The sequence below is a fragment of the Carica papaya genome, chromosome 5 (assembly GCF_054855325.1).
Source record: "Carica papaya isolate Zhongbai chromosome 5, ASM5485532v1, whole genome shotgun sequence".
Taxonomy (NCBI): Eukaryota; Viridiplantae; Streptophyta; class Magnoliopsida; order Brassicales; family Caricaceae; genus Carica; species Carica papaya.
Window position 1 is genome coordinate 34,022,889 of NC_142313.1, and position 27,822 is coordinate 34,050,710.

General features: G+C 36.4%; 1 protein-coding gene across 1 annotated transcript; it reads left to right on the top strand.

Annotated features, from left to right (window-relative positions):
* Positions 1-32: 32 nt before the first annotated feature.
* On the top strand, positions 33-26,252 carry LOC110825500 (phosphatidate cytidylyltransferase 4, chloroplastic-like). The gene is made up of 7 exons (XM_088220295.1): positions 33-533; positions 1,269-1,570; positions 2,723-2,913; positions 7,667-7,791; positions 11,397-11,530; positions 12,106-12,221; positions 25,585-26,252. Exons 1-7 carry the CDS (start codon positions 273-275, stop codon positions 25,674-25,676), a joined length of 1,221 nt encoding a protein of 406 aa, XP_088076421.1. The 5' UTR covers positions 33-272; the 3' UTR covers positions 25,677-26,252.
* Positions 26,253-27,822: the final 1,570 nt, after the last annotated feature.

Below are 27,822 nucleotides of genomic sequence, written 5' to 3' on the forward strand. Positions count from 1 at the left end.
TTAATTTATTATTAAATAAACATGCCAGGCTACAATGCAGGCGCGTAACAGACAAATTTTCATAACGAACAAATTTGCGCTCATCCCCAACATTCAACAAATCCTCGAACAAGAAGCTACTCTCCCAACTCCCTCCGCCTCCTCTTCTCTCGCTCCTTCTAAATTATCTGATACCATAAACACTAAACACAAACATGAACCCTACTTTTTTATCCAGTTTGAAATTGAATACTCTATAAACCTCTTCGTCTTTGTTCCATCTTTCGTTGTTTATGGCGTCTGTCCTTGAAATCGATCATTACCATTTGATACCGCTCTCGCTAAATTCTCTTTGTGCTTTCCCTTTTCGTCCTCTATCAAAGAAAACGCTGGTTCTCTCACGTCGTTGCTCCAAACTCAATCTAGGGATTGTTCTCGATGAATCCAAAGTTTTCTTTCCCGTACACCGCACATGCATTTCAGTGAATCGGCGGGTGATAACAGCTGTCGCAAGAGCTGAACAGGACTGGCTTGGAAACGGAAATGTGAAAGAGGTAATTATCCTATTTCATTTATGTTATTGTATTTATGCCTGCAAGTGCTTCCGATGTGTGTTAATGTTTTTCTTGGAAGAAAAAGGCGCTCTTATAAAATGTTGTCAAAATTCTGTTTGCTGAACAAGGACTATAGAATCGCAGATAAACAGTGGCTTTTGTTAGTTAGAGGCTTATTTCAGAGAATGGCTTCTATCTTTGGTTATAGGGATATTCTCATTTGAGGTCGTGTTGAAAGGTAGTTCAAAGCTGTACCCTTCTTAATGAAAGTTTTCGTCATTTGGCGGGGGAAGGACGCTTGGTTAGATTTTGTAGCATAATTTAATTATAGCCATAAACTAAGCCGTGAGAACCTTCTTGGCTTTGATAATCTGGAGCATATTGGGCAATATTGTTGATAATGTTGAATGCATTTGGTGGTGAGGAACCACACGCTGAGAAGTAAAGAAACTGCGTTTCTTAGTTACTAGCGGTTGATCATTCTTAGTATCGGGACAAAACTAGGAAATAGAAAATGTACATACGAATATTGAAATTGTACAATATATGTCAATGTTAAGCTGCTTTCAAAAAATATATATGTTAATGCTAATTGCCAGTGATGCATCAAAATTTCTTTTTGCAGTGATACTTGACAGTTGAAAATTTTCATTATAAGGTATTCATGCATGTTACGGTTTGTTATGGAGTATACTGCAACAATGAATGTAATGACTGAAACAGATTATCTTTTAGGAAGTTGAAAAAGGCAATGAATTGCCAACCAAAGAGGATTCTGCTTCTGAGCACCTGCAGAAAGCAAGTCAGTTACAGAACAGAATTATTTTTGGACTTGGTATTGGAGTCTCTGTTGGAGGTGTTGTATTGGCTGGCGGATGGATTTTCACAGTGGCCTTGGCAGCTGCTGTTTTTGTCGGTTCACGTGAGTATTTTGAGTTGGTTAGGAGTCGTGGAATCACTGCAGGAATGACGCCTCCTCCTCGATATGTATCTCGAGTTTGCTCGGTTATCTGTGCTCTGATGCCCCTACTTACCTTGTAAGATCTATGAAATGCCCCTAATATTGATACTCGAAAATCTAAAATGAAATAATCAATGTAGTACCAGTGTCCTTTGGGTGTGAATGTTTCCTTCAATCATCACACCAATCAGGTGGAATGTGAGGGTTGGGAGTTCTTGTCTTGCATGAACTCTATTGTCCCATTTCCTACCATCGAAATGGGGGAAAGAAATGTCTGAAAATACCTGTTAGGGAGGTGGAGTAAGAAAGTAACAAAATTTTCGATTAGAAATAACTGAGTATTATTTATACGGTTAATACATTTCTCTAAGCTTTGGATTTTCGTCTTGGATCTGCATTTATATCATATAATAGTTTCTCTAAGCTTTGAAGCTTGTTTTCTGGATCTGCAAATCTAATTAATTATATGCTTGTAGAAACTACTTGAATCTAACCATCTGGAATATAAAGTAATGTCTTAACTTATCCTTAAAGTCCGAATGTGATGCACCTTGTGTTTTTCTCCTAAGTAGCAAACCTAAGGGCTAGTATTGAAAATCAGCCAAAGATTCAGTAAGATCTGCCTTTTCACATCTTGAAGCTGAGAGAACAGTGAATTTTAGCCATATGTTGGTTGCATGTGAACTCCCTTACAGATGATTGAAGGCTGGTAATTGGTCTCCAGAACAGTTTCATAGGAATTCACTGTTTTTGTAGATATGGTTACTAGAATATTTTTCTTTTTCCAAATTGAGATTGTACAGAGATTAATATTTGTTTTAAAACCCCATTCTATATTACATGCAAATTTTCACATGTATCTGATACTCTGTATACCTTAAAAATTGTTATTTCGAAATTCTGTTCCTTGTATTTTGTCAGAGGCAGGAATCAGACATGTTATCCAGCCTCTGAATGTTGAAGTCAAGATCTAGGATAGTGATGGATCTTGATGTGTAAAAGCATGAAGTTGTTGGACCTTTTATGCACACAAAGAACTTATTCATTAGAGATTTCGAGAGAACCACATGCCCATTGTTCATTTCATTAGAATGTCTTAAACTTTGTATTCTGCATGTGATTAATATATTCATATTTCATTGGAAGGCATTGATCATGGACCATGTTTTCCAAATACGTAACTAACAATCCTACTGGTTGCTTACTAATTTTTCTAATTTATGATCAGGTACTTTGGTCACATTGACGTTTCAGTTACATCTGCCGCTTTTGTTGTTGCTATGGCCTTGCTTGTACAGAGAGGAAATCCTCGTTTTGCTCAGCTTAGTAGTACCATATTTGGGTTATTCTATTGTGGTTATCTCCCATGCTTTTGGGTTAAGCTTCGTTGTGGTCTAGCAGCCCCAGCACTCAACATGAGTAAGAACTTGAACATTTACACTTATCTGCTAGGGAAGACCTATAGGAATAAACTTTTATTCTTCCTGCGTATCAATGGGATGAATTATATCTTGTAATTTTTTGAGATTTATGTAATGTTCATGCCTTGCTAATGAGTTAGGAGACCACTGTGGAAGAGTTGTTTCAGATCTGATGGAATAGACAGTTTTCTTCTCCTAAATGTGTTTTTCTCTTGTTTATTGCTTATCTTCTCATTCTCCTTGTTTTCTTTTGCAACTTGGAAAAATCGAACAATTTTTCCTTCTTGTCAAATGTGGAAAACATGAGCATTCTAATAGAATAGAATCTTAGGCACATGTGGCTCGAAAATGTTAATTCCAGAGAATAAGAGTAGGAATTGCTTATGCTTCCATAATACATCAATATCTTGTCTAATAAATTAACTAACATTTAGGATTGTAGTGATGTCAGTTATAAAAATATGCCTGCTAATGATTGTACCAAGAGAGGAAGAAAAAGTCGTAAAGAAGGAGCTAAGTAGTTTGTTAGTTTGTCTTATGCAGCTCTTCCATATTCTGATATTATTTAGTATCTGGTGTTGTAATTGTTCTCATTACAAGAGATCCAATCTGCCAAATTTCAAGGTTGATCACTGGTAAAGTGTTTCTCCAACGTTGCCTCTTCTTCGAAAGGGTATTCTCATTCCTACTTCACAAAACTTGCTAGATGCTAGCTGCGGGATGGGCAACGAGGAGTTTTAATTTATTGCCAAGGCGAAATTTTGTATTAATTTTCTGTTTACTGAATTTTTATTCATAATACTTAATTTATAATAGTTTGATATATATAAGAGAATATTAGAGAAAGTTTTAGTAGAAAACTAAGTATAAATCAGTACCACAAAAAAAAACCTCTACTTATGGAAGTCAACTATAATTCTGCTTTATAGGGAGATTTATTTGGAAAAAATTAATCTGTATAGGCAGTGGACTTCCACAAGAAGTCGAATTCCTATGCTCCCCCTCAAACTGGTTTGAAGATGTTGAGCAAACTAAGTTTGGAACTCAATTTTTTGAAAGTCTTCCTAAATAATGTTTTGGTGAAAATATCCGCAGTTTGATGACAAGATTGAATGTGCCACAAGGATAGTGTTCTTGACTCTATCTTCTTTTCTTTTGGCACATAGTGTTTTTCTGTGTTGCTCTGTGTGCCAATGCTCATGGTTATCTCTAGAGGTGTCTTTTTACTATCTTGGGAAGGGATTGGGTTGCTTTGTTCTTTTGATGTATTCATTTTTCTTTTCTTTGTTTTAGGAGGATTTCTTGTTCTCTGGTATTGTACTGACAATCAAATGAAAAACTGAACTAAACTTGTTGACAAAGTGAAAATTTGCTGGCATCATTTGCTGACATTACCGACAGGGACTAGTTTAAGAGTCTGGAACAGTACACTAGGTCAACAGATGTAAGAATACTTTAGTGATTGAATGGTATAGTGGAGGACAATTAAATTCAAGCATAACCTTATTCTTCCTATTTATTGGTAGAGTGAATTGTGCGCATGGTAACAATGTGGATTTGTTCATTGTCTCATTCCCAATGCTTACGAAGTTCAGAAAGCATTGAAGAAAAATTATTTTGCTTCTTGCAGGGAATTTATAGTTTTCGTCACGTATTGTCTCCAATCTCTCTTTCTGTAACGGCCCCGAAAATTTAAATGAAATATATGTATTAAAAATGTCAAATGCGGAATCGTAATAAAAATTTTGATTAGTATCTCTTACACAATAAGTAAAACGTACTCAAAACATGAAAGAACAAACTAACTAAAAGAGATACTCGAAATAAGAACTATAAATATAGTTATGGATTCTTTAGATGTCCCATTCGCCGTCTTCCTGCGGAACGGACTCGGGAACAATATCTTCCTGATCTGAAATAGTTAAATAAGGAATGAGTTACACCAGCCCAGTAAAGACATCACACTATCTCACCGCCACAGAAGTAAAGGTGGGTAGAAAACAAAATGACCAATGGAGTATAATTTATAACAAATTCTTTTATCAATAATAAAATCCTTTACTGTCCACTTATCTCAGCGAGATCCATGAAAACAACATATGAAAATAATAACCTTACAATATCATGAAATCATACACACTTTATAACACAACATATATCACACATTTACATTTCAATCATCAGGAAACAGATTTCCTTTTTTACCAGTCTACTAGTATCCCTGGGGATCCATAGGGGGTTTCCTCTACACGTGAACCATTAACATTTCTAACCTGATTGCAGGGCCGTCCCCATACCCCGTCCGGTATGGGCGCCAAAACCATGAACCTCAATACCCCGTTCGGTATGAGGGTGAAACGGGCCGTCCCCATACCCCGTCCGGTATGGGCGCCAAAACACATAAGGTCTCCATACCCCGTTCGGTATGAGAGACCACGTTCCCGGTAGGGTTCCCTACTGACCCGGTCCGTCCACCATCTCCCAGGATATCTAGTCAGGCTGTCCATATTTTTCACTTATCAATTCACATAATCTTTTTGCCATTTTCCTTGGTCTCAATCATCCAATCATACACAAACATGTAAACCAGTCATCGACACCAAACAAGACAACACAGTATCGGGTTAAGCATAATACCAACCATAATAAAAGAAACCATGATTCATGCATACGAGACCATAATATAATTATATCAAACATCATGCTGCATTTAATATTGGAAATTAAATCAAACAATAACAGAACAACACAGTATCAGACTCGGGCCCCATTGGCAACCTTAATCAATTATACATCTATAAAGTCACACAGTACAGTTTAATTATTTATTTAGCTTTAATACCGTGATAGAAAATAGGGTGAGGGGTCCTTACCTATTTCGGGGTCTGAATTCGACTCTACAGTACACCTACAGGCTGTCCCTAATTTCTCTGAATTTTTTTTCGGAAAACTGAAACGCACTACCGGTACCTGCACGTGTCCCAAAAAATCCCAAATCAGTCCTAGAGCCCCTTTCGGCCAATATCGCAATTCCGGCACGGCGGCTCCGTCGTGCTCCGGCGACGGCGCCGCCGCAAGTCTCGGGTTAGCCGTTTTCGGCCGAATTCGGCCACACTTGCATCGGTCTCTGCGATAAAATAACCCTAGGGCCCTCGGTGGGCCAAAAAATCACGAAAAACTTAAACTTACCGGCGGCGGTGCTCTCGGGTGTGGCGGCTCCTCCAGCGTGAGTTGCGTTTTGATGTTTGGCTCCGATCAACCTGTAGAGAAAAGAACGGTGATCACAGTGGTATAAAAATTGCATCGAACGGAGGCCGGGAAGGGCCTCATCGGAGGCAAAAACCGAGGAGGGGTGCGGCGGCGCCGTTGGGCTTCGGCTGGGTTTTCTGGCTGTTTGTCCGGTGGTTTGGCTCCGGTTTGGCCATAGGCGGACTCAGCATCGAAAAACGAGCAAGAGGGAGAAAATTTACCTCGATCGACGGTCGAAAACTTCCCCGGTGCGGCGGCGGGTGGCGGCGGTCGGCTCCTCCGGCGTCTGGTTCTTCTTCTCCGGCGAGGCACTGGCGGCTAGGGTTTTTGTGGTCAGGTGTGGGTGGGGTTATTTATACCCTTTGCCTTTTAATCTCAACCGTCCATCAAGATTAAATCTGGGCCGTTCGATCGCAATTTAATTGGAATTAAATCTGGACCGTCCATCGCGATACAATCTGGGCCGTCCGTGCCTGATTGAATCTGAGCTGTCTGTGCGTACGTTTGATCTGGGCCGTCCGTGCGCGTGGGAACGGATCTGGGTCGTCCGATCGCGCGCACGTGGATCGCCCACGTGGCCCGTCCCCTGGTCAGTGTTTCCTTACCACGCGGCACGTCCTGGTTGGCTAGGGCTGCTGATCGGGCCGCTTACGTGGCTGCTGACGTGGTACAACTTTTCTAAATTGCATTTTGACCCCCGGTTTTCGATTTTCTTTTCAAAAATACCTCCAGAATTCAAATTTTCACCCATTTTTCCCAAAATCAATTTCAATTAAATCCAAATAATATTTTTACCCAATTTTATCATTATTATTATTTTTATTCTCATGAAATTAGATTAAATAAAATAAAATAAAATTAATTAAAAATAAAAAAAAAATCAAATAATTACAAAATAAAAATAATGATACTTGAGTGTTACACTTTCGTATTTTGTAATGCGGGAAACATAAGTAGTTTTTTAGAGAACATAAAAGAAACATCGTTTGTATCTAGCAGGGACTAAGTACTTTGTTCTTACACATTATTTCCTATCTCTCCATCCTGTTTGTTTGTAATGCAGGAGACATAACTAGGTTTTTGGAAAGCATCAAAGACATTGTTTTGCATCTCACGGGGAACATATACTTTTTCCTTGCACAGTATTTCCCATCTCTCTGTATTTCCATTCTTTTGTAGTACAAGACACAAAGGAGTTTTTCTTCTTTAATATCTTACAAATTGAATAGATTGTCATGTTACAATAGAGCTCCATTAAGAAAGGAGGATTGCTTGTCAACTTACAGGGGACTGGATGTGTCACACTTTCAAAAGCTATCTAAATAGTTTTTTCCCCTCTATTCTTAGTGAGAAGTTGTAGATTTTACAGTTTTAATATTCTGGATTAGCTGTATAGTATTTATTTCTTGCTGTGGTTTTTAATTTCTCTTACTCATGGTAATATCACTGAGTTTTTGCTATTGGCTTCATGAGAATATTTTTTAACTGGTTGTGTTTGGCAGAATCTGGGGCACAGTGGCCTATTATTCTTGGTGGCCAAGCTCACTGGACAGTGGGTCTTGTGGCAACATTGATTTCTTTCAGCAGTATAATTGCAGCCGATACATTTGCTTTTATAGGTGGCAAGGTTAGGCTCTAGAGTTATTATACATACTGTTTTCATTATAATTTCATTGATACTTGAAAGATAATTTTGTGAGTGCATCCATCAGATGGACGAATGTTTATCTTCTCAAATATTCATTCTTCTGCTTTTATACACACAACTAATGAAATCAAATGGCAGTCTGCATTTGATTTGGCTCTTTGTGACAAATATTCAATTTATGAGCCATTCGAGTTTATCATCTCTTCAATGCTCAGCTTCTCTGTTTATGAAGATTTAATTAACAATTAGTTGCCTATGATATTCCAGGATTTGCATGCTATTAATTGGATGGTTATAAGTCCAGCTTAAATTATTATCTAAAAAATAATAATAAATCAGTCCAGCTTAAATTCAGTGTTGATGCCTCATATTTAAGAGGGATTAAATTCAATAATGATGCCTCATTTTTAAGAGGGATTAAATTCAGTGTTGCACAGGTTAATATACCTTTTCAGGATGACGATAATGATAGACTAAGTAATGGCATAAGGTCTTATCAATCATTTTTATGTTTATATTATTTAATTATTTTATTTTTGAATTAAATGTGATGTTTATATTTTTTTGTCATTTTTTATTATAATTTTATTTTAGTGTTAACTTTTTTAAAATAAATAATATTTTAAACATATCAGTTATGATTTGGGTTCACTCAAACATATTAACTGTGTTGGGTATGGATTTGGTGATTGTGATTATTAAACGTGTTAGGTTTGGGTTTTGGAGTGGAATCATTAGTACTTAACAATGACATGACTTGTTTAGATATGAATTTCTATCCTATATACCATTACAAAGATTGGGTGGGATTTTTATTTATTTGCTTGAGTTCCGTTTTTGGCAGGACACCTCTTAAAAATGTTGTTCTCAAAAAGATTTAGGAAGCATCTGTTTTAGTTGCTTATGGTTGTGTAGCCACCTAAAACATATCAATTATGATTAGAGTTAATTGAAAACATATTAATTATTTTATGAATAGGTTAAACTTGTTAAATTGGTTGATCAATTAACACTTAATGTAAATTTCTTGATAAAACGAGTCTAAGTGGATTTAAATGGATTAATCTATTTACAAGTAGGTTGGTTTTTGGTTCGGAAATGGTGAAAAATGCTAAACATGTTAGGTTTGTGTTTGGAGTAGAGTCATCAGTACTTTATGTTGACATGATCTGTAACGATTCCGGAATTCTAAAGAAAATAAATCATTAATTTAGTGCTTAGTTAGGGTTTACATTTCTTATACAATAACTTAAAGTATCAAATAGTGTTACGGGAATTACCCTTTGAAAGAAATACAAAAAAAATAAGAAAATAAACAGAAAATAAATAAAACCGGTATTCTACTCGTAACCCTCTTGTGGATTGAGGTTTGGATCCTGATTTTCTTGATCTGAAATGATTAAATAAAGGATGAGCTACATTAGCTCAGTAAGAATATCACGCTACTCATCGACACAGAAAAGAAGTTTGGTAGAAAAATCAAAACAACTAATGGAACTCTTAATTAAATAAATTCATTTATTATAAACAAAATATTTTACCATCTACTTAGCGTAGTGAAATTTATAAAACAACTTATAGAGACAATACATAACTCAAATCATGATTTCATATGTAATCGATTTGAGCAACAATTCTATCCTTAATCAGCCTACTGGTATCCATAGGGGTTCATAGGGATGTCCCCACAACGCGTGAGCCATTTCCTTTAACATTTCAAATTAACAAGCTGTCCCCATACCCCATATGATATGAGCGCCAAACCATTAAATCTCAATACTCCGTCCGGTATGAGATGTGAAACGGGCCGTCCCAATATCCTGTTCGGTATGAGCGTCAAATTATCAAATCTCGATACTCCGTTCGGTATGAGTTAACGTTCACGGTAGGGTTCCCTATGCACCCGGTCCGTCCACCATCTCTCAGGATATCCAGTAAAACTGCCGTTTTATCCATTCACTTAATCACGCTATTTTCTTTTTTTCTTTAATCTCATTTTTTTCCAATTTAATCGTAAACCCATAAACAAACAATACATACATTCAAAACTATAAAATTGATCAATAAGATATTATCATGCATTCAAACTGTAAAAACAATAATCAGAAACAACAGTAGATAATTTTCGGTTCTGACTCCATTAGTAACCCGTAATTAATTATGGATATTTTCTAAATTGTATACAATATCGTATTATTGTTAATTTGACTTCAATTCTATAATAGAGAATAGGGTGATGGATTCTTACTCAAATTTATGTCCGAAAAGCTAAACTTGTTTAATTATTTGAGGTACCGGATTGTACTGTAGTGGTGCCGGGTGATGCGGTTGGGGCACTGGGCTATACTGTGGTGGTACTGTGGTTGAGGCACCGGATCATACTGTAGTGGTGCCGGGTGGTACTGTGGAGGAGCAGGGTCATACCGGGGTGGTTCGGGATCCTTTCTCTGTAAGAGTGGCTCAACCTGTGACAACGGGAGAGGGTCAGGTAGCTCCCTCCTTTCCTCCTGGGCCTGTTGAACAGTAATAAGTCTCTCCGGCATCTCAAATAATCGGTCGACATCATCTCTAAGCGAACCCTCTCAGGCTGCTTGGTTTACTGGGGGTCTTCCTCTCCTCATCTATCTATACTTGCTTTTCATAAGGAATGATTGAGTAATAATTCATTATTTTTGGTATTTCCTAAGGATTTTGTATAAGGAATGTGTTCGAGAAACGCGGCTCTGATACCAACTGTAATGACATCAGAATTACAAAGGAAATAAATCATAAATTTAATGCGAAAGCGAAATAATTAGTTAGAGTTTACATTTCTTACACAATAACTTAAAATATCAAATAATGTTACGAGAATTACCCTTTAAAGGAAATACAAAGAAAATAAGAAAATAAACGGAAAATAAATAAAATTAGTATCCTACTCGTAACCCTCTTGTGGATTGGTCTCTAGATTCTGATACTCTTGATCTGAAATGGTTAAATAAGAGATGAGTTACACTAATTCAATAAGAATATCACGCTACTCACCGACACAGAAAAGAAGTTTGGTAGAAAAATCAAAACAACTAATGTACCTCTTAATTAAACAAATTCATTTATTATAAACAAATTTTTTTACCATCTACTTAATGTAGTGAGATTTACAAAACAACTTATAGAGATAATACATAACTCAGATCATGATTTCATATGTAATCGATTTGAACAATAATTCTATCCTTTGTCAGTCTACTGGTATCCATGGGGGTTCATAGGGATATTTTCACAACGCGTGAGCTCTTTTCTTTAACATTTTAAATTAACAGATCGTTTCCATACCCCGTCCGGTATGAGCACCAAACCATTAAATCTCAATATTCCGTCCGGTATGAGAGTGAAATGGGAAATTGTCATACTCCGTATGAGGGTGCAAACCCTAACTAATTATTTCACTTCCGTACTAAATTTATAATTTATTTCATTTGGAATTCCGAAGTCGTTACATGATCCATCTAGACACAAATTTCATGAATTGCCAACACTTTATGCCATTACAAAGATTAGGTGGGGTACTGCTACACTAATAAATTTTTGCCCATTTACAGGCATTTGGGAGGACACCTCTTACAAATGTCAGTCCGAAGAAGACTTGGGAGGGAACTATTCTTGGTCTGTGTGGTTGTATAGCCACCACAGTCATACTGTCAAAGATTTTGTCCTGGCCAACATCTTTGCTAAGGTAACTGCATTTCCTTTTATGCCATGTTATTCTTTTCATGTGCAAAACTACTTTTTCTGTTCCTCATAACATAATTGTGAGTCAGCATGATGATCAATAGCAAAGGAAAACATAGAAAACATACACTATTGTAATGTTTTTGTTCTGATTGTTCGCTGAATGTAAATAATCGTTTACTTTCATCGTCGCTGGGAGGAACTTATGCTCTTAAAGGAAAGTTACAAAAACAATAGTCACGCAGTTGAAATTCTTGCTCATTTATGATGTCGTTGTTGCATCCATGTTGTCTGACAACTTCATATACAACATTGAGCTATGAGCTCCACTATTTTACATTTCAATTTCTTTTTTTATATGTATCTTTCTCTCCCAATTGCCTGGTCTTTGGTTAGCCAGGATTTTAGTTTTTATGATCTCCCTCTGCCACCACCCCTCCTATGATCATGTTTCATTTGCCATTTCTAATGCATTTTATGATATGCGAAAAGAATTCTTAAATATAGATTTTTTCTGTTTGTTCCTTTTTGCATCTTCAGTACTCTGCATCTGACATATCTTCTTGAAATGGTTGTCAGTGCTGTGGCTTTTGGATTCCTAAACTTCTTTGGATCTGTTTTTGGTGATCTCACTGAGTCAATGATTAAACGTGATGCTGGTGTCAAGGACTCTGGTTCCCTAATTCCAGGACATGGTAATTAGCTTTTACTGATACCCGGGATTTTTCTTTTCCTAAGATTTTTCCTGAAGTATAGGTTATTTTATATCTTGATGGTGTATAAAAATTTTGTAGTTTGCTTTTGAATAATTTCAAGAATGCATCAATCGTTTGTATTTGGTGCTCCACTTGATGTTCAAGCCTGAAAAATGATGAGTGAAAACAATAATACCTTGTTATATTATGAATGCTAAAAGATGCAATTTATTGATGTGGAACCATCTACAGCAGCTTTTTCTAATATAGGATTATTACTATAATTTCTATTTTCGTAAGTCTTATATTTTGTTAGAGTTTTCATAAAATCATTGTAGAGATGGTCTATAGAAGAAGGTGGTTGTGGCTGAATTTAGCTTAGACAATTCAGTGTGGTATGTCAAGGATCCCATGGGGCCGCATGGTGTTGGCTTGTGGAAGAAGATTAGCATAGCAATCAGGTTTTTCAGAAGTGCATAAAATGAAGAGTGTTGTCTGCAAAGAGAGTGAGTTTTTGGAAGGATGAATGGTTGGAAGGTGGGATGCCTTTCATGCAGTTTCCTGCCATTTATGGTATCGGTATGAACAAGAACATTTAAATAAAGGATTCCTTTATGGGATCCATCGGTAGGAGCTCATGGGCAATTGAATTAACCAAAAACCTGAATGATTAAGAGATAAATGATGACATAGAACTTCTCAAGTCTCTTTCTTAAGTGGGGGTTTTGCGTGCGTCTGAGGACGAGTTAATTTGGAGTCTCAATAGAAAAGGGTTTATATTTCTTCTTTTTAACTGGGAGAGGAAGCTAGAGTGAGGCTCCTATCGAACTGGAGGCAACTCCAAAGTGGATCCTTATGCTGGACCAGTTGATTAGGAGGGGGAAAATCTTGGTGAATGGTTGCTATTTGTACAAGAATGGTGCAAAGATGTGTAATCATATCCTTATTTGGTATCCTTTTGCACAGCATCTTTGGTCTCTGGACTTCAGTCTTCTGAGTTTGAGTTGAGTAATTGTTGGCACTGTGAAAGTGGAGTTTTGGGCATGTAAATGCATTGGAAGTTAAAAGTTATTATTTAGACTTATCCTTTTGGCTACCAACTTTCGATAAATTTAAAGATTCATAGTTCCAGGTTTTAAGTTTTTTGTTAAGAGGTAAACCGCTGTATTCTAATGAGGATCTTGGGGATCTAATAGACATTTCATTAGAAATGAAGTTTTTTGTACAGGTTAAATCTCCTTGGTACTTCTATATTTATACACTTTTTCTTCTTGAAAGTTATAGAAGTTTCTATTTTTAAATTCACTCTGTTAGTGTGATTTGAGTTATCAGATTAATTTGTATTGGGTTCTTTTTTAAATTTTTGCTATTATAAAGGGATAGGGAAGGAAAAATACTGAATATTTATATGTCTCTTATTGAAATGAGAATAATGATATATATACATGTAGATGGATTCAAAAATGGTAACCAATATAAAATACCCAATTAATTACGCTAACATATTTGTCATATTATTATGTACATGGAATATTATATAATATTCTAACACTCCCCCTCAAGGTGGAGTATAGATATTAATCATGCCCAGTTTGTTGCGAAGATACTCAATCCGTGCTTTATTCAAAGGTTTTATGAATAGATTATCAAGTTGTTCTCTTGTCTTCACATAATCAATAGATATAAAATTTTCCTAAATTTTTTCTTGTATGAAATGACAATCAATCTCGATATATTTGGTTTTTTCATGATACACAGGATTCGAAATAATATGAAGGGCAGACTAATTATCACACTAGAGTTTTACAGGAGATGTAGGCTTCAAACCCACTTCATCTAAACGATGATATATCCATAAGATTTCGCATATAGACTGGGGCATATTTCTATATTCAGATTCTGCGCTTGAGCGAAATACAACTGTTTGCTTCTTACTTTTTCATGATATGAGATTCCTACCAACAAAAATACAATAGTCCATAGTAAATCTCCTATCAATTTTAGATCCAGTCCAATCAGTATCTGTAAAACATTTAGTATGAGTTTATTCGTAATTTCTAAATACTATACTAAGTTCCAGAGCACCTTTTAAGTAGTATAAAATATGTTCCAGAATCTCACAATATTTGACTGTAGGTGCAGATATAAACTGATTAACAACACTGACAGGGTATACAATATCTGAACAAGTCACAGTGAGATAATTCAATTTTCTAACTAGTCGCTTGTATTTTCTGGATTTTGACGGGGATCACCATCATTTTTTATAAAATGTACATTTGGTACCATTGGTCTTTTGCATGGCTTAGCTCCCAGTTTTCCTGTTTATGCCAGTAGATCATATACATACTTTCTCTGAGATAATAGAATCTCTTCCTTACTTTTGTTATTTCCACCCCCAAGAAGTATTTTAGTTGTTCCAAGTTTTTGGTATTAAACTTGATATGCAAGAATGACTTGAGAGAGAATATTGCTGCATAGTCATTTCCTGTAATCACAATATCATCAACATAAACAATAAAAAGTATAATACCAGCTATTAATTGTGTATAGAAGACTGAATGATCACACTTGCTCTTTTTCAATCCAAACTCACCTACCACCTCACTAAACTTATCAAACCACGCATGGGGACTCTGTTTCAGACCATACAAAGATTTCTTCAAATGATAAGACTTTTTCGTACTCGCCCTAAGTAACAAACTCAGGTGGATGCTTTATATATTTTTCTTCTAAGAGATCATCATGAAGAAATGCATTTTTAATGTCCAATTAGTGTAAGGGTCAATCTCGGGAGGTTGCAATAGATCTGAATAAACGGAAAGAGGTAGTTTGCCCATTGGAGAGAATGTATCAAAATAGTCCACCCCATAAGTTTGAGCATAACCTTTCGCTACCAATCAAGTTTTAAGTCTCATTATAGAGGCATTTAGATTCAGTTTGACTGTAAATACCCATTTGCATCCTAGAGTCTTTTTTCCTTTGAGTAAATCTACCAGATCACAGGTATGATTATTATTACGAGCATTTATCTCCTCAAGTATGGTGTTACGCCAATCAGGGTGATTTAGAGTCTCCTTAACTGTTTTGAATATAGAAATTGAATCTATATAAGCAATTAAAGCGTTAGATGAAGGAGACAGATGGTCATATAAGATAAAATTAGCAATGCGATAAGTTGATGTAGGAATGGTGTACTGATATTTACCTTTACGAAAACTAATGGGAAGATCAAGATCCTGTGAGTTAGAATCAGATGACGACAGACCTGGTGCAGAACATGTATAATTAGTTTGTTGTTTTCTGGAATAAATACGAACAATTGGTGGTAGTACTTAGGTCAGAGGCACACTAACACTATCATCAACTTGCTCAAATAGGGATGAAAATACATCATCTGGAAAAGTACCATTATCTGTTTGCTCAGTATAGGCACCTAGTGTTAAAGTATAGGTGAGTCACTCATCGTCCGTCCCTGACTTGTAAATTTAAATAATGAGGAGAAGAACGGTGTATTTTTTAAAAAAACCACATCAATTAATATAAAATATTTATGGAGATCTGGAGAGTAGCACTGATATCTTTTTTAAAGGCGAGAATATCTCAAAAATACACATTTCAAGGTCTTCGATTCCAATTTTATCATAGTAGGTCGCACATCTCGAACATAACAGGTGCTACCAAATATCTTAATTTGTAGCAGAAATAAAGACTTGTTTGGAAAAAGAATATGAGAAGCATCTCCATCAAGTACTATAAATGACATATGATTAATTAAGAAACATGCCGTGGAAACAATATCAACCCAGAACTGCTTAGGGATTTGTGTTTGGAACAAGAGGACTCGAGTTGTCTCAAGTAAATGTCTATTCTTTCTCTCAGCGATTCCATTTTGAGATGGTGTATCCACACATGAGAATTGTTGAAGGATCCCATGTTGAATCATATAGTTCTGAAATGAGTCGGACATATATTGCTTGATATTATCACTTCTGAATACATCCACAGAAACATTGAATTGTGTATTGATTTCATCACAAAAGGCACAAATGTGAGAAAATAGTTCAAAACGATTTTTCATAAAATATATACACGTCATTCGAAAAAAATCATTCACAAAAGTAACGAAATATTTAAAATCAGTATTGGATGGAACAGAATAGAGGTCCCAAATATCAGAGTGAACTAACTCTAAAGCAGACTCAGCTTGTCTACTGACTCTTGGACCTGACGGACTTCTGTGATGTTTTGGAAATAGACATGACTCACAATCCAATGAAGGTATATTATGAAATTGAGAACGTAACTTTTTTCAACATAGGTAGAGAAGGATGTCCCAATTATTAATGTGCTTCAAATGGAGAGATAACATTAGAGCAAGCAACTGATTGAGGTACCCAAGTGTCAAGAATGTAAAGATCATCTGATATGTGTTCTTTACCAATAATTCGTTTCGTCATAAGATCTTGAAGAATACAGTGATCAGGAAAAAATGTAATACAACAATTTATATTTTTAGTAAAGTTACTTATAGAAATTAGATTAAGACAAGTTTAAGTAGACTTAAGCTCAGATGACAGGGTAATAGATAATGTTGGTTTCGTGGTCCCCGATCCCACAATATTATAGGTCGACCTATTGGCAATAGTTACAGAATAAGATGCTTTGTGTGGTCGAAAACTAGAAAAAAATTTTAAGGTTACCTGTCATGTGATCCATAGCATCAGAATCAATCATCTATCTATTCGAGAAAAAAATAAGACATTTTTTCTCTGATTCAACAAAAACAGAAAATTTATTCAAAAATTTTTGATACTAAATAAATTTAGTATACTCGTCAGCTAAAATTATAACAGTTCTCTCAGAAGATGAGCTAACAGTAGCAGCAACAATATTAGAGGCTTGTGTCCTCTTATTACAATTATGCAATTTCTTACAATACTGCTTTATGTGTCTTTGTTCACGACAATTATAACAGATAATATTATCATCCATTTCAATACAGAGATTATGAAAAATGCCACTCAAAATATTCAAAACACAGCAGGCTGGAATACCCAAAAATGGCTGCAAATATACTAGAAAATCTGAGAAAACAGAGTATTTCTTCACACACGGCTGTCAACAATCCTAGCAGGACCTCACTGCCAACCACCGGAGTCCACACACTGTCGCACGCGCCGCCACTGGAGAGCCACGCTCCACCGTCGTAAATCACCAAAATACCTTCTTTCGACTGAAAATCACCACAAAACACAAATGCATGCACGAATCCAGAATGGTGTTTACAAAATCTCCTTAAATCGCGTCGGAAGACCGGAAAAGGCTTGCTGTCACGCGATTTGCTCCACTGCTGGTTTCTCCACTCCGATCTTTTGGTTCCTGCCAAGACCAGGCCGGCGGAGCTTTTCTTCAGGTTCTGACTTCTGGCCAAACACGACACAGATGCGAAACGGCTGAACGCGACTTCACGTGACATTTGCGGACCCAAAACCGAGAAAGAAAGGCTTCCTCCGCCTCTTCTGCTTGCACCACCGTGCTGGCCGCAATCTGAACTAGTCACAGAATGGTGGTCAACTTCTTCCGGTGCTGGGAATAGGTTGTTCAACCTCTATTTGGTCTTACCTCTAAAACCCTAGCTCTGCTATTATGTAAAGGGATAGAGAAGGAAAAATACTGAATATTTACATGTTTATTATTGAAATGAGAATAGGGATATATATACATGTAAATGGATTCAAATATGGTAATCAAGATAAAATATTTTATTAATTACGCTAACATATTTAGAAAGATAATCATACTATTATGTACGTAGAATATTTTATAATATTCTATCAATTATCAAAGAAAGAAAGAAACGAAAAATAAATAAAAGACAACAACAATGGGAAAGGAAATCTTTTTCACTGACCTATTCCATCTCTTTAATTACTTACCTGCTTGCATTTATATTCTTAAATCATATTTCTTTGTTAATCCTTTTATTTCCATGCATGCCATAGATATTGGTAGTTAAGTTCTTGACACTAGGATGTGCATCATAGTAGGTTTTAGTTCGCAATACTTTTGTGATTTAGATGTTTGTAGTATTGATTTTCTATTGCATTCTACTCTAACATGATTCATTATGATCCTTTTGAATCTAACTTCTAGATATAATCACGAGCTAAAATAAAACAGTTGCTAGAGAGAGAAAATTTTGAATTTTCGAAAGGATATCTTTTGAAGATAGAGAGAATTTCCAATATCGACTGGTTGGAAAGTAGTGTGAGGGAGAGAAGGCCATGGAACCTTCTCTTGCTAGAAAGTTCCTGGCAACCAAAAAGATTTTTATTTTATATCGGGATAGCAGGAAGGAAAGGTGAGGGGCTGAAAATGGGCGAGAATGGGAACTGCTTTTGTTTAACCATCTATTTCTGGGGAAAGGAGGAGGTGGAATGTCTTAGTGAAAGTGCTTAAGATTTTTGCTAGACCAATGGAGAAAGGTTCATGGAGAGGAGTATTACTGGGGAGCAGAATCAATTGTGACTGGCCACGGGGTGCAACAAGGGAGGGAACTTTCTGGTCTTCACAGAATGGTACTATGAGAAGAGGAGGATATACATCCTTGAAGGTCCGCAAGCTAGAGTTGCTAGTGAATGATCTCAGCACTATGTGAGGTGATTGGTAGGAAGAGCGGAGCTCTTGGATACTGCGACCCATAATAGCAGGCAGAGGAGGGGGATGGCAGCCATCACACATCCAGGTCGCCCTGCGCTGCGTGGTAACCTAATCTACCTGCCATATGGAGCTGCACATGAATCTGGCAAGGGCGATGGACAAACAATTCATCAAGGTGGTGAAGGAAGGAGGAAGGGAGGTAGTTGGATAGAGGAGCAAACCAACCTGGACCCCGCTGGGCTTTGGCCAATGTCCACAAGCAGGACCAAGGCTGGGTTTTGCCCAAAACTCATATCCAGAATCAAGGGTGAACTAGACCCCCTCAAATAGTGGGCTGCAAGTTAAGAAACTCAAAGACTCTGATCTCGTATATGGGCAAAAGAGTACATGAGATGGGGAAGATAAATGGGTTAAAGGGAGTCGAATTGGGCTCAAATGGAGACAATGTTTGCACCACAGGATTGACCCGATTTTGAGAATTGGGAAAGCAAAAGGAAAACGCAATTGTGAGCTCGGAGAATCGGAGGAGGAGCTGTAGACAGCCTCCGATGATGGAGATGATATGAGAGAAGTGGGCAAAAATAGTTGGCCAAGGATGGGGAGTGCTTCCGTCTTGTGGGAGCTAGAAATGTGGAATGTAGAGGTGGAGAGGTAAAAAATATTGGTGAGACTGAGCATGAGGAATAGGAGGCATTGGCACTTGTTTCGGTGTTAAAGGGCGGTTCTAGGGAACTTGAAATGACCTTGGCAAGGGAGAAAAATAATATGATTGCTTTGGAAGGCAATTACAAATCCTTGTTAATAAGTTTTCAACCAAAAGCAGGTGAGGCGACTATTTTGGAGGGGCCTGGAAGAATTGAGGTCACAGTGGAGAAAGACTTACTAGCCTTAGTGGCTGAGGGAAAGTGACGTAGAGGAGGAGCTATATAAGAACGGTGGAAGTAGGTCTGAGACAGAGAGAGAAGGAATTACTTGCAGCTGGCAACATATGAAGGAGGAAAAGGGGATGTACTCTATGAGGAGAAAACATCTAGGTAGGTCTTGAACAATATTCTGAAAATTAACAAAATGATTGGAGTGAGGGTTGGACGAATAAGTGATGGACTTGTTCGAGAACATTGAGAAATCTAATTCAACAAAATATGAAGATAACCCTTAAGAAGAGGCAAGGGTGGATATGGAAAGAGAGAGCTAAAGAGACTACAATCCTTGGTTAATTATGAGAAGCCCAACAAGGGTGAGTAGGGTGGGAAGGGAGAGGTTTCAGAGAGTCTTATGTTAGACTGCATTATCCCCTGGTATATAAGGGGTCTAAATGATGACAAGAGGAGATTGGTCATAAGAGGTTGTCTGTCAAGGTAGAAATCATGACTGATCTGTTTGCAAGAAACAAAGATGGATGCTTTCTCAGACACTATGGCTCTTAGCATTTTGGAGGAATAGGGAAGTGGATTTGAGAGAATTTCCCACAATCGGGTTTGCGGGTTGTGGTGTTGTGGTTTGGAACGAGGAAAGAATGCAATGCAAGAGTGTCTACATGGGGGGGAGTGCTCATCTCGTGTCTGTTTGAATGCAAGGGAAGTAGGTGGAGATGGATGTTTACGGGAGTTTATGTTAGGGGGGAGGGACGGGAGAGGGAGAACTTGTGGCAAGACTTGGAGGAATCTAGAAGGAGATGAGACTTCCCATGGGTGTTTGGTGGTAATCTTAACATGGTACTGGAAAGACATGAGCCCACTGGGAGCATTTCTCTAGGATATGTGCTGAGGAATTTTGGGACATCGTGGATAGATTGGAGCTTATGGATCTCTCACTCTCTGGAGGAATGTGGACTTGGTTTAATAAAAGAGCTAATCCTTGTTTCTCTGGAATTGATCAGTTCCTTGTGTCAATCTCCTTCCAAGATAGAATGACAAGACTCATACAGAGACGACATCAATGTACAATATGGAACCACTTTCCCATTTGCTTGGAGGTTGATGGAATCAAATGGGGGAACTTATCCATTCAGATTCGAGGACAAATGGTTAAAGGTGCTGGGCTTCTATAATGAAATTAAAGAATGGTAGGAGAATGCCACAAATGATAGTAAAGCAAGCTTCAGGGTGGCAAAAAATGATCTTGGTTATGAAAGCTAAAATTAAGCCATGGAGTGAGGAGTTAGGGAGAATGAAGACCATGATATCCTTTCTTTGCTACAGTAGCTTGACAATCTTAATCTTGCTGAAGGTAAGGGCAATTTACCACTAGATGGCAGAGAGAGAAGAGAGAAGGTGAAACTGGACTTAGCTAATCAGATTCAGATAGAGGAGATTTCTTAAAGGCAAAAATTAAAAAATATAATGGATCCAGAGAAAAATAGGAACTCAAAATTCTTCCATTTCATGACTTTATATACCGAGAGCTACAATGGAAGACCTACACTGAATGGGCTTGAGTTTAGCATGTTGAAGCAGCAGGATTGGGCTGTATTAGAAAGAGAGTTCTTAGAAGAGGAAATCTTAGAGGGCCTCATGCATTGCAAGAGGGATAAGGCTCTGGACCCTGACGGGTTCAATATGAATTTCTTGCAAAAGTTTTGGAGTATGCTTAAAGGGGATATCTTGGAATTGTTCAGAGAATTTTAGAGATCTTCGATGGACCCCTCTCCTCTAATACTAAGTTGATATGTTTCTTACTCTGTGATTGGATCACGGGTTTATGAACTGTAAAGTCTTTGAGCAAGCATGAAGCCTGCTTGTTAGATTTTCAACCTTGATGACTTATGATGGGCTCGTTTGAGAGAACCCACGATCCCTTAAAGAGGCACCTTAATTTTAAAGAATAATAAGATGATTAATTCATTATTAAGATAGATATTTGTAGAGAGCATTGCTCATACAATTTAGGAAGAAACCTAACCAATTCCTAATTAGTAGAATTTTAAAATAATTAGAACTCTATTATCTAGGAAATTCTAATATGACCATGCTAATTCATCCATTTGCCTGAATTCCAACTTGTTGGGGATCTAAAAATCCTAATCAATAGAGGAGGCTGTCCACAAGGCTTGAAGGTGCAGCTTCTCTTATGCTTTTCTCTTGTGTGTCTGATGTAAAACACAAAGAGTTTGAATACAAACTTAAAAGAACTTTTATTAAGAGTAAAACTTGGAGATCTCGGATTTCAATAATCAAAATATTTCAATATGTGAATAATAATCATAAGTAACTTACTTAATAATTAGGATAGCTACCTTATTTAAAGGCATCAAATACACCAAAAATAGGACATTTAGAAAATCTAACAAATAGGAGAATGACTAAAAAGAAAGAAGTAAGAAAATAGATATAGGAAAATAGAAAAATATCCTATTTTCATTTATTGTAAAACTTTTCAAAACTTAAAAAGGAAAATTAAATCTTTCTATTCTTCTTAGTTAACTTACCAAAATGATTAATGTTTCTTTATTGATTCTACCTCATATTTTCCACTATTGGAATATAGAATTCAGGAGCTTCCTTTTCTGCATTATTGTCACCTACTTGGTGAAAATTCAGCCTTGAGTTTTGAAATGTTGAAGGAGAAAGAATATCAAAGTTGGAACTAGTTTTTTTTAACAACTGAAGGTTGTGGAATTTGAAATTGTAATGAAAAAACATGAATCGTTCTCAAATTAATGATTCTGGAGATGTAAAGAACCAATTAGGAATTCAAAATTCATAAAAGGGAAGCAATCAAACTTTTCACATTGCTGTTACGAGCCAAATGGACCATTATCTTTAGACAGAGTCTCTTTCTTCTTGATGAGAACATCTCCTTAATGACATCATTGCTTACAAGTAAATTGAGAGGTCTGATGCTAGAAAATTCAACTTGATTAACATGAATAACAATTTCATCTACAATCTCTTCTATTATCTCAAATACCTATTCATACCTTCAATATCACTAGTTAACTCACATGATATGAACTTTTTATATGTTTAGGTAGCTAACATGCTTCACAAAGTAAGAAATCCATATAAGTTTTCTTAAATAATGTAGGATATAATTTTTCTAAAATAAAGAAAGAAGGATATTCTAACCGTTAGTGTAACTATAGGATTTCCCTATTGACAGTCAGATCTCCGAAGGAAGCTTGATTCTCTATGACATTTCGACTTCTATTCAATACATATCAGTCATCTTGCAGTTTATCAATGTCAATCGTCTTTCCTGTTTAAAAATCCTGAAGGACACAATAATCAGGAAAATTCAATTTTACAATTAAAATCTCCAATAAAAACACTAATGGATAAGAAATTGTTAGAAAAAGTAGGTACATAAATGATTGAAGACATTAGAATGATCGAAATACAATTAATAGAATTTGTTTCAGATACAGGAGTGTATGATCCATCTACGACACAAATATTTTCCTGTTGAGTACATGGAAAATAGGTTAGAAAATCTTTAAAAGAGTTTGTCATGTGTTTGTTACCTCCAAAGTTTATAATGTAAGTGTCAGAATTGGAAATAATAGGGAGAGGAGCAGTATCTAAGTTTACCATTTTGACGTACCAATAGTTGATGAATGGTCACCCGAACTTGTAGTAACTAATTTCCTTACTCCTTCAAAGTAGCACATAAGCCACAAATCTAGAAAACAATACCACGAATCAGAGAAGAAGAGAAGCAACTCCACAAATTAGCGGTGAAAAAATGCCAGCCAGATTGCGACCATGCCCGAATCCGCAAAAAAAAAAAGGAAGTTGTGTGCAGTTGAACAGAAAAGCAAAAAAGCAGCCCGCCGTGAAATCAACAAACACCATGCGAATCCAGTTGTCTTGCGCAACACGAAGCGAAGCAGTTAGGTAGGCTAAGACGAAGTTGCAATCGCGAAGGGATGATCCAACAGAGAGAGCCGCGTGCGAATGAGAGAATTGGGTCAAGTCGGCCGTGCGATTTGAAGAAACACGAAGTAGTTGCTGTGGGAAGAGCCAGACAAGCAGCCGTGCACGACCCGAGAGAGTTGTGCGCGACCAGAGAGAGCCGTTCGCGAGCCAGGCACGAAGGAAAGACCCGGATTGGGTCGAGTCAAGCACGCACGAAGGAGAACCGTGAAGCAACTACTGTGCGTGATCAGGTAAGCAAAGACGCTCACCGGAGGGCGGTTGGAGCAAGACGATCAGGTAGGACGGAGATGCTCACTGGAGAAGGGCGGCCGGTTGGCGGTGAGTCTAAGATTCCGTTTGGGTGGGTGTTTGAAAATGTTTTAAGGTTTGAAGGAAATCCTAAAAATGAAAAAAATCCTAAAATATCCATATTTTGCTTTGATACCATGTAGAAATTTAAGAAAAAATGTTCACTTTATTTCCACTCAATTTTTGGTGTTGCAAATGATTTACATATATAGAAGAATTCGTAAGTAAAAATGAGAAAAAAAAAATTTATAACAGGGATTTTAAATAATTATAAGAAATTAATGGTAAAAGTTATATAAGAAAATTATCAATATTATTTATTCAACAAAATATTCATGTTAACACAGATTTTCTTGGGTTTCCAATGGAAGAGTTTCCTATGATTAGCATTTGTTGCACTTTTTTAATACTTAGGAAGAGGATTTTGTCCTCAATTTCTATGATATTCTTTATGAGGTCAATATCAGGCACTAGGATCAAGGCTTGGAGTTGATTCAAGAAAGGGTTCTTTGAGGTCAGGAGCTTACTCATAAGGAGTCTGAGAAATTTCAGGGCCGTTGATGAGGCTAACCTCTAAATCCATCAAAAAAACTTCTCCTCTCAGCATAGTGACCCTTTTTCGGGTGGGAAGTTGTCTGTTGATGTATCTTAACTAATCCATAATCTTATGAAGCAAGGGAGACTTTGGGTTAATGGCTGTTAGTTGCGTAACAGTGCAACATTTTCTCTGTTGGTGCCGCTGGGCTAGTTTGTTGTGGGAAGTAGCATTTGGGTTTGTCAGGGCAGTGGTGAGTGGTTGCTGGCTCTATTCAGAATAATATTGGGGTATGGCTGCTTCTAAACAACATAAGGAAAAATTTTTGCACTTAATCCACTTGTTTCATTCAACTTATTTGAGGGAGATATATGAGAGCCTTTGTGGTAGAGGTTTCTTTCTTCCAAAAAGTTCAGGATCATTGGTTAAGGAACTTTTACATTTTTGAGTCAACTGTTTTCTTTTTTGTCCAAAGATAGAGATTGTTTAGATCATGTAGGGTTTTTGAAATGTAAATAATTATATTCTCTTTTAATGTTAATGGGTGAAATCCTGTGGTTTCTTCTCTGTAATACTCTTATATTTCTATAAAAAAATGCTTCACTCCTGAAATTTTCTTTTGTGCAATTTATCCATCAAGTTGATTGCTTAAATGGCCTTGTTTATACGTTTCATCAAAACATGCAATATTTCCAGTTTAATCTGCATGATCAGGCCTGGATCATGTCTTATCGCCAGCCCAAGTACCTTGTTAAAAATTGGTAAGGGAGAAATCATGATTTGGAGGGACATTGTGCCTTAAACTTGATGGTCGAGACACTAGTCACTGTAACTCTGGATCCAGGAGTAGGAGAATGTAATATATATTTGTTGTCTGAATGCACAAAATTATTGATGTGTCTATTTTCAGCATTATGAGCATATGATATATACTTCTTGTCTGAATCCCTTAACTAAGTAATTTTTCTATTTACGGCCCTTCTATTTACACTTTATGCAGGTGGAATACTAGACAGAGTGGACAGTTACATGTTTACTGGTGCACTTGCATACTCCTTCATCAAAACCTTCTTGAGACTTTATGGAGTATGATGAGATATATGGCCAACACCAAAATGAGATTTACCAGTGGGAAGAATGGCTTCTCCTGTGGGTGGACGGACAAGTACTTCCTGATTATGGTTTGACAAAAACAAAGCGTGAAATGGTGTAAGGAGTAAGTCCATTTACTTAAAAGGAATCTCAAAGGAAGGAGTAGAGACTGCACTTACAAGGTTACCAGGTCAATCAATAGTAGTTTGACCAAATTCATTGTTATAACTTTCTAGATTAGAAATTTCAATGAGATCGGTTGTAGAATGCCTTGTTCATTTGGCGAGAGGAGCAGGTGAGGTAAATCAGGTTCCTTTTGATAACCAGAGGAGTCATTGTTGGCTGCTATTGTTGTAGTCTTTCCCATGAGGCTGATCCGCTGATGGTGTCTTCCAAGTGTGCGTGTTCAGGAGAAATATACTGGAATAAATATTTAAGAAGATCAGTGATGATTTCAAAGTGTTAATTCATTACAAATTTACTTGCTATAAATGTTTAAGAAGATGAATAATTTTAATTGCCGAATCCAGTGATTCTGAAATACAGAAATGAATTTTCTCTTCTCTTTGCCATGAATTTGGTTGGCATTAATTAGTAGTTAGAAACTTTTCCAGGGAATTTCCATGATAATCAGAGAAATATTAAATATCTTATTTTTATGGTTGGTTGGTTTGAAGGAAGTGAATTAAATAATAATATTATTATTATGGTTGATTAATTGTATTGATTGGAGTGGTTTTTGATGATCATAACCATAGTCAGTCTGCACTAATATTATTATTTATGATATTGCGTTTGGTAAGTAGTGTGTGATAATAATAATCTGGGTGGGTAAGAAATGACTAGGAGATGTCATTAATGCCGTTGAAATCCAAACAGTTGCAGCTGGGAGTTGATATCCGAAAGCAAAAAGCTGCATGCATGATTAGGCCGGTGGGGTAAACCAGACACTTTATTTTTGTGTTAAAACTCTTATCTTCTCAATTTTATCATTATGTCTCTCTCGGCTTCCCATGTTGACCAAGGTCAGCTGTGGCTGGACAAGTCAGCATTAAAGAATTTTTGCTTTGGACAATCAGGTAAAGCCCTTGGGCATAATCATAAATGCCGAATATATATATATATATATATATATATAAATATAATTTTCATCACGTTTGGTTCGTTGTCTAATTCAGTGTATTAGATATAAATATGTTATTTTTCAGGGGAAGGATGATGACAAAAAATCCAGTGGAGCTGAGGAGAAATTTGAAAAGAAAAGAAAAGAAAAGAAGGGCAATATGAAGTCATTATTAATTTGTCAACGTTTTGTGAGGGCTGTGATAGAGTAGTCCAAGCAAGGTCACCTCTTATCCCATTACCGAAAGGACTAAATAATTCAAAAATTGCTCCACAAAACCACCACCAAAAGACATGGTCCAGGTGACACAGGTTTGCCATTTTCGTTTTCACGTGGACATGTTCTATTTAACTCCCATCTTACCTTTAATCTATTAGTAATTTTGATTAATTACAATAACAATAAATACCCTTTAAATTATTAATTTATGGACACCAATAATAACATCACATAACAGTTTTTAAATAAAAATACATAGAATTTTTTATATAAAAAAAAAATGGCACTAAGAATTAAATTAAATAATTATTGATAGATGTGTAAGTAACTATTTCTTAAATAAATTGAGAATCTGACTTCTCAATCTATGTAAAAATATAATAATTTTAAGTGATATTAATGTTCCATCCTTTTGCATTAAAATAAAAGGTAAGAACATACAACAGTCCAAAATAGACAAATATAATCATGTGTGTGTGTATGATTTCAAATAATAATTTCAATTGGAAACTTATTTATGCAATGAAATCTATGAGATAATAGAAAGGGGAAAGAAACATAAGAAAGAAAGAAAAAGAAATAAATGTGTTGGGTTGATGAGAGATCAAAAAGAGAAAAAAGAAAGGACCAAATGTGATGTGTTGTTATTGGAGGTCCAAGCTCAAGTGGCTTACTTTTGGTTTTTCCTTTTTTCTTAAAAAAATAAATAAATAAAATGCGTGGGATAGAAAGAAGGCGTTGTTTGTAAGCTGACTAAAGAAAAATGAAAACAAACAACACTCAAGGAAGCTTAAAGAAGATACG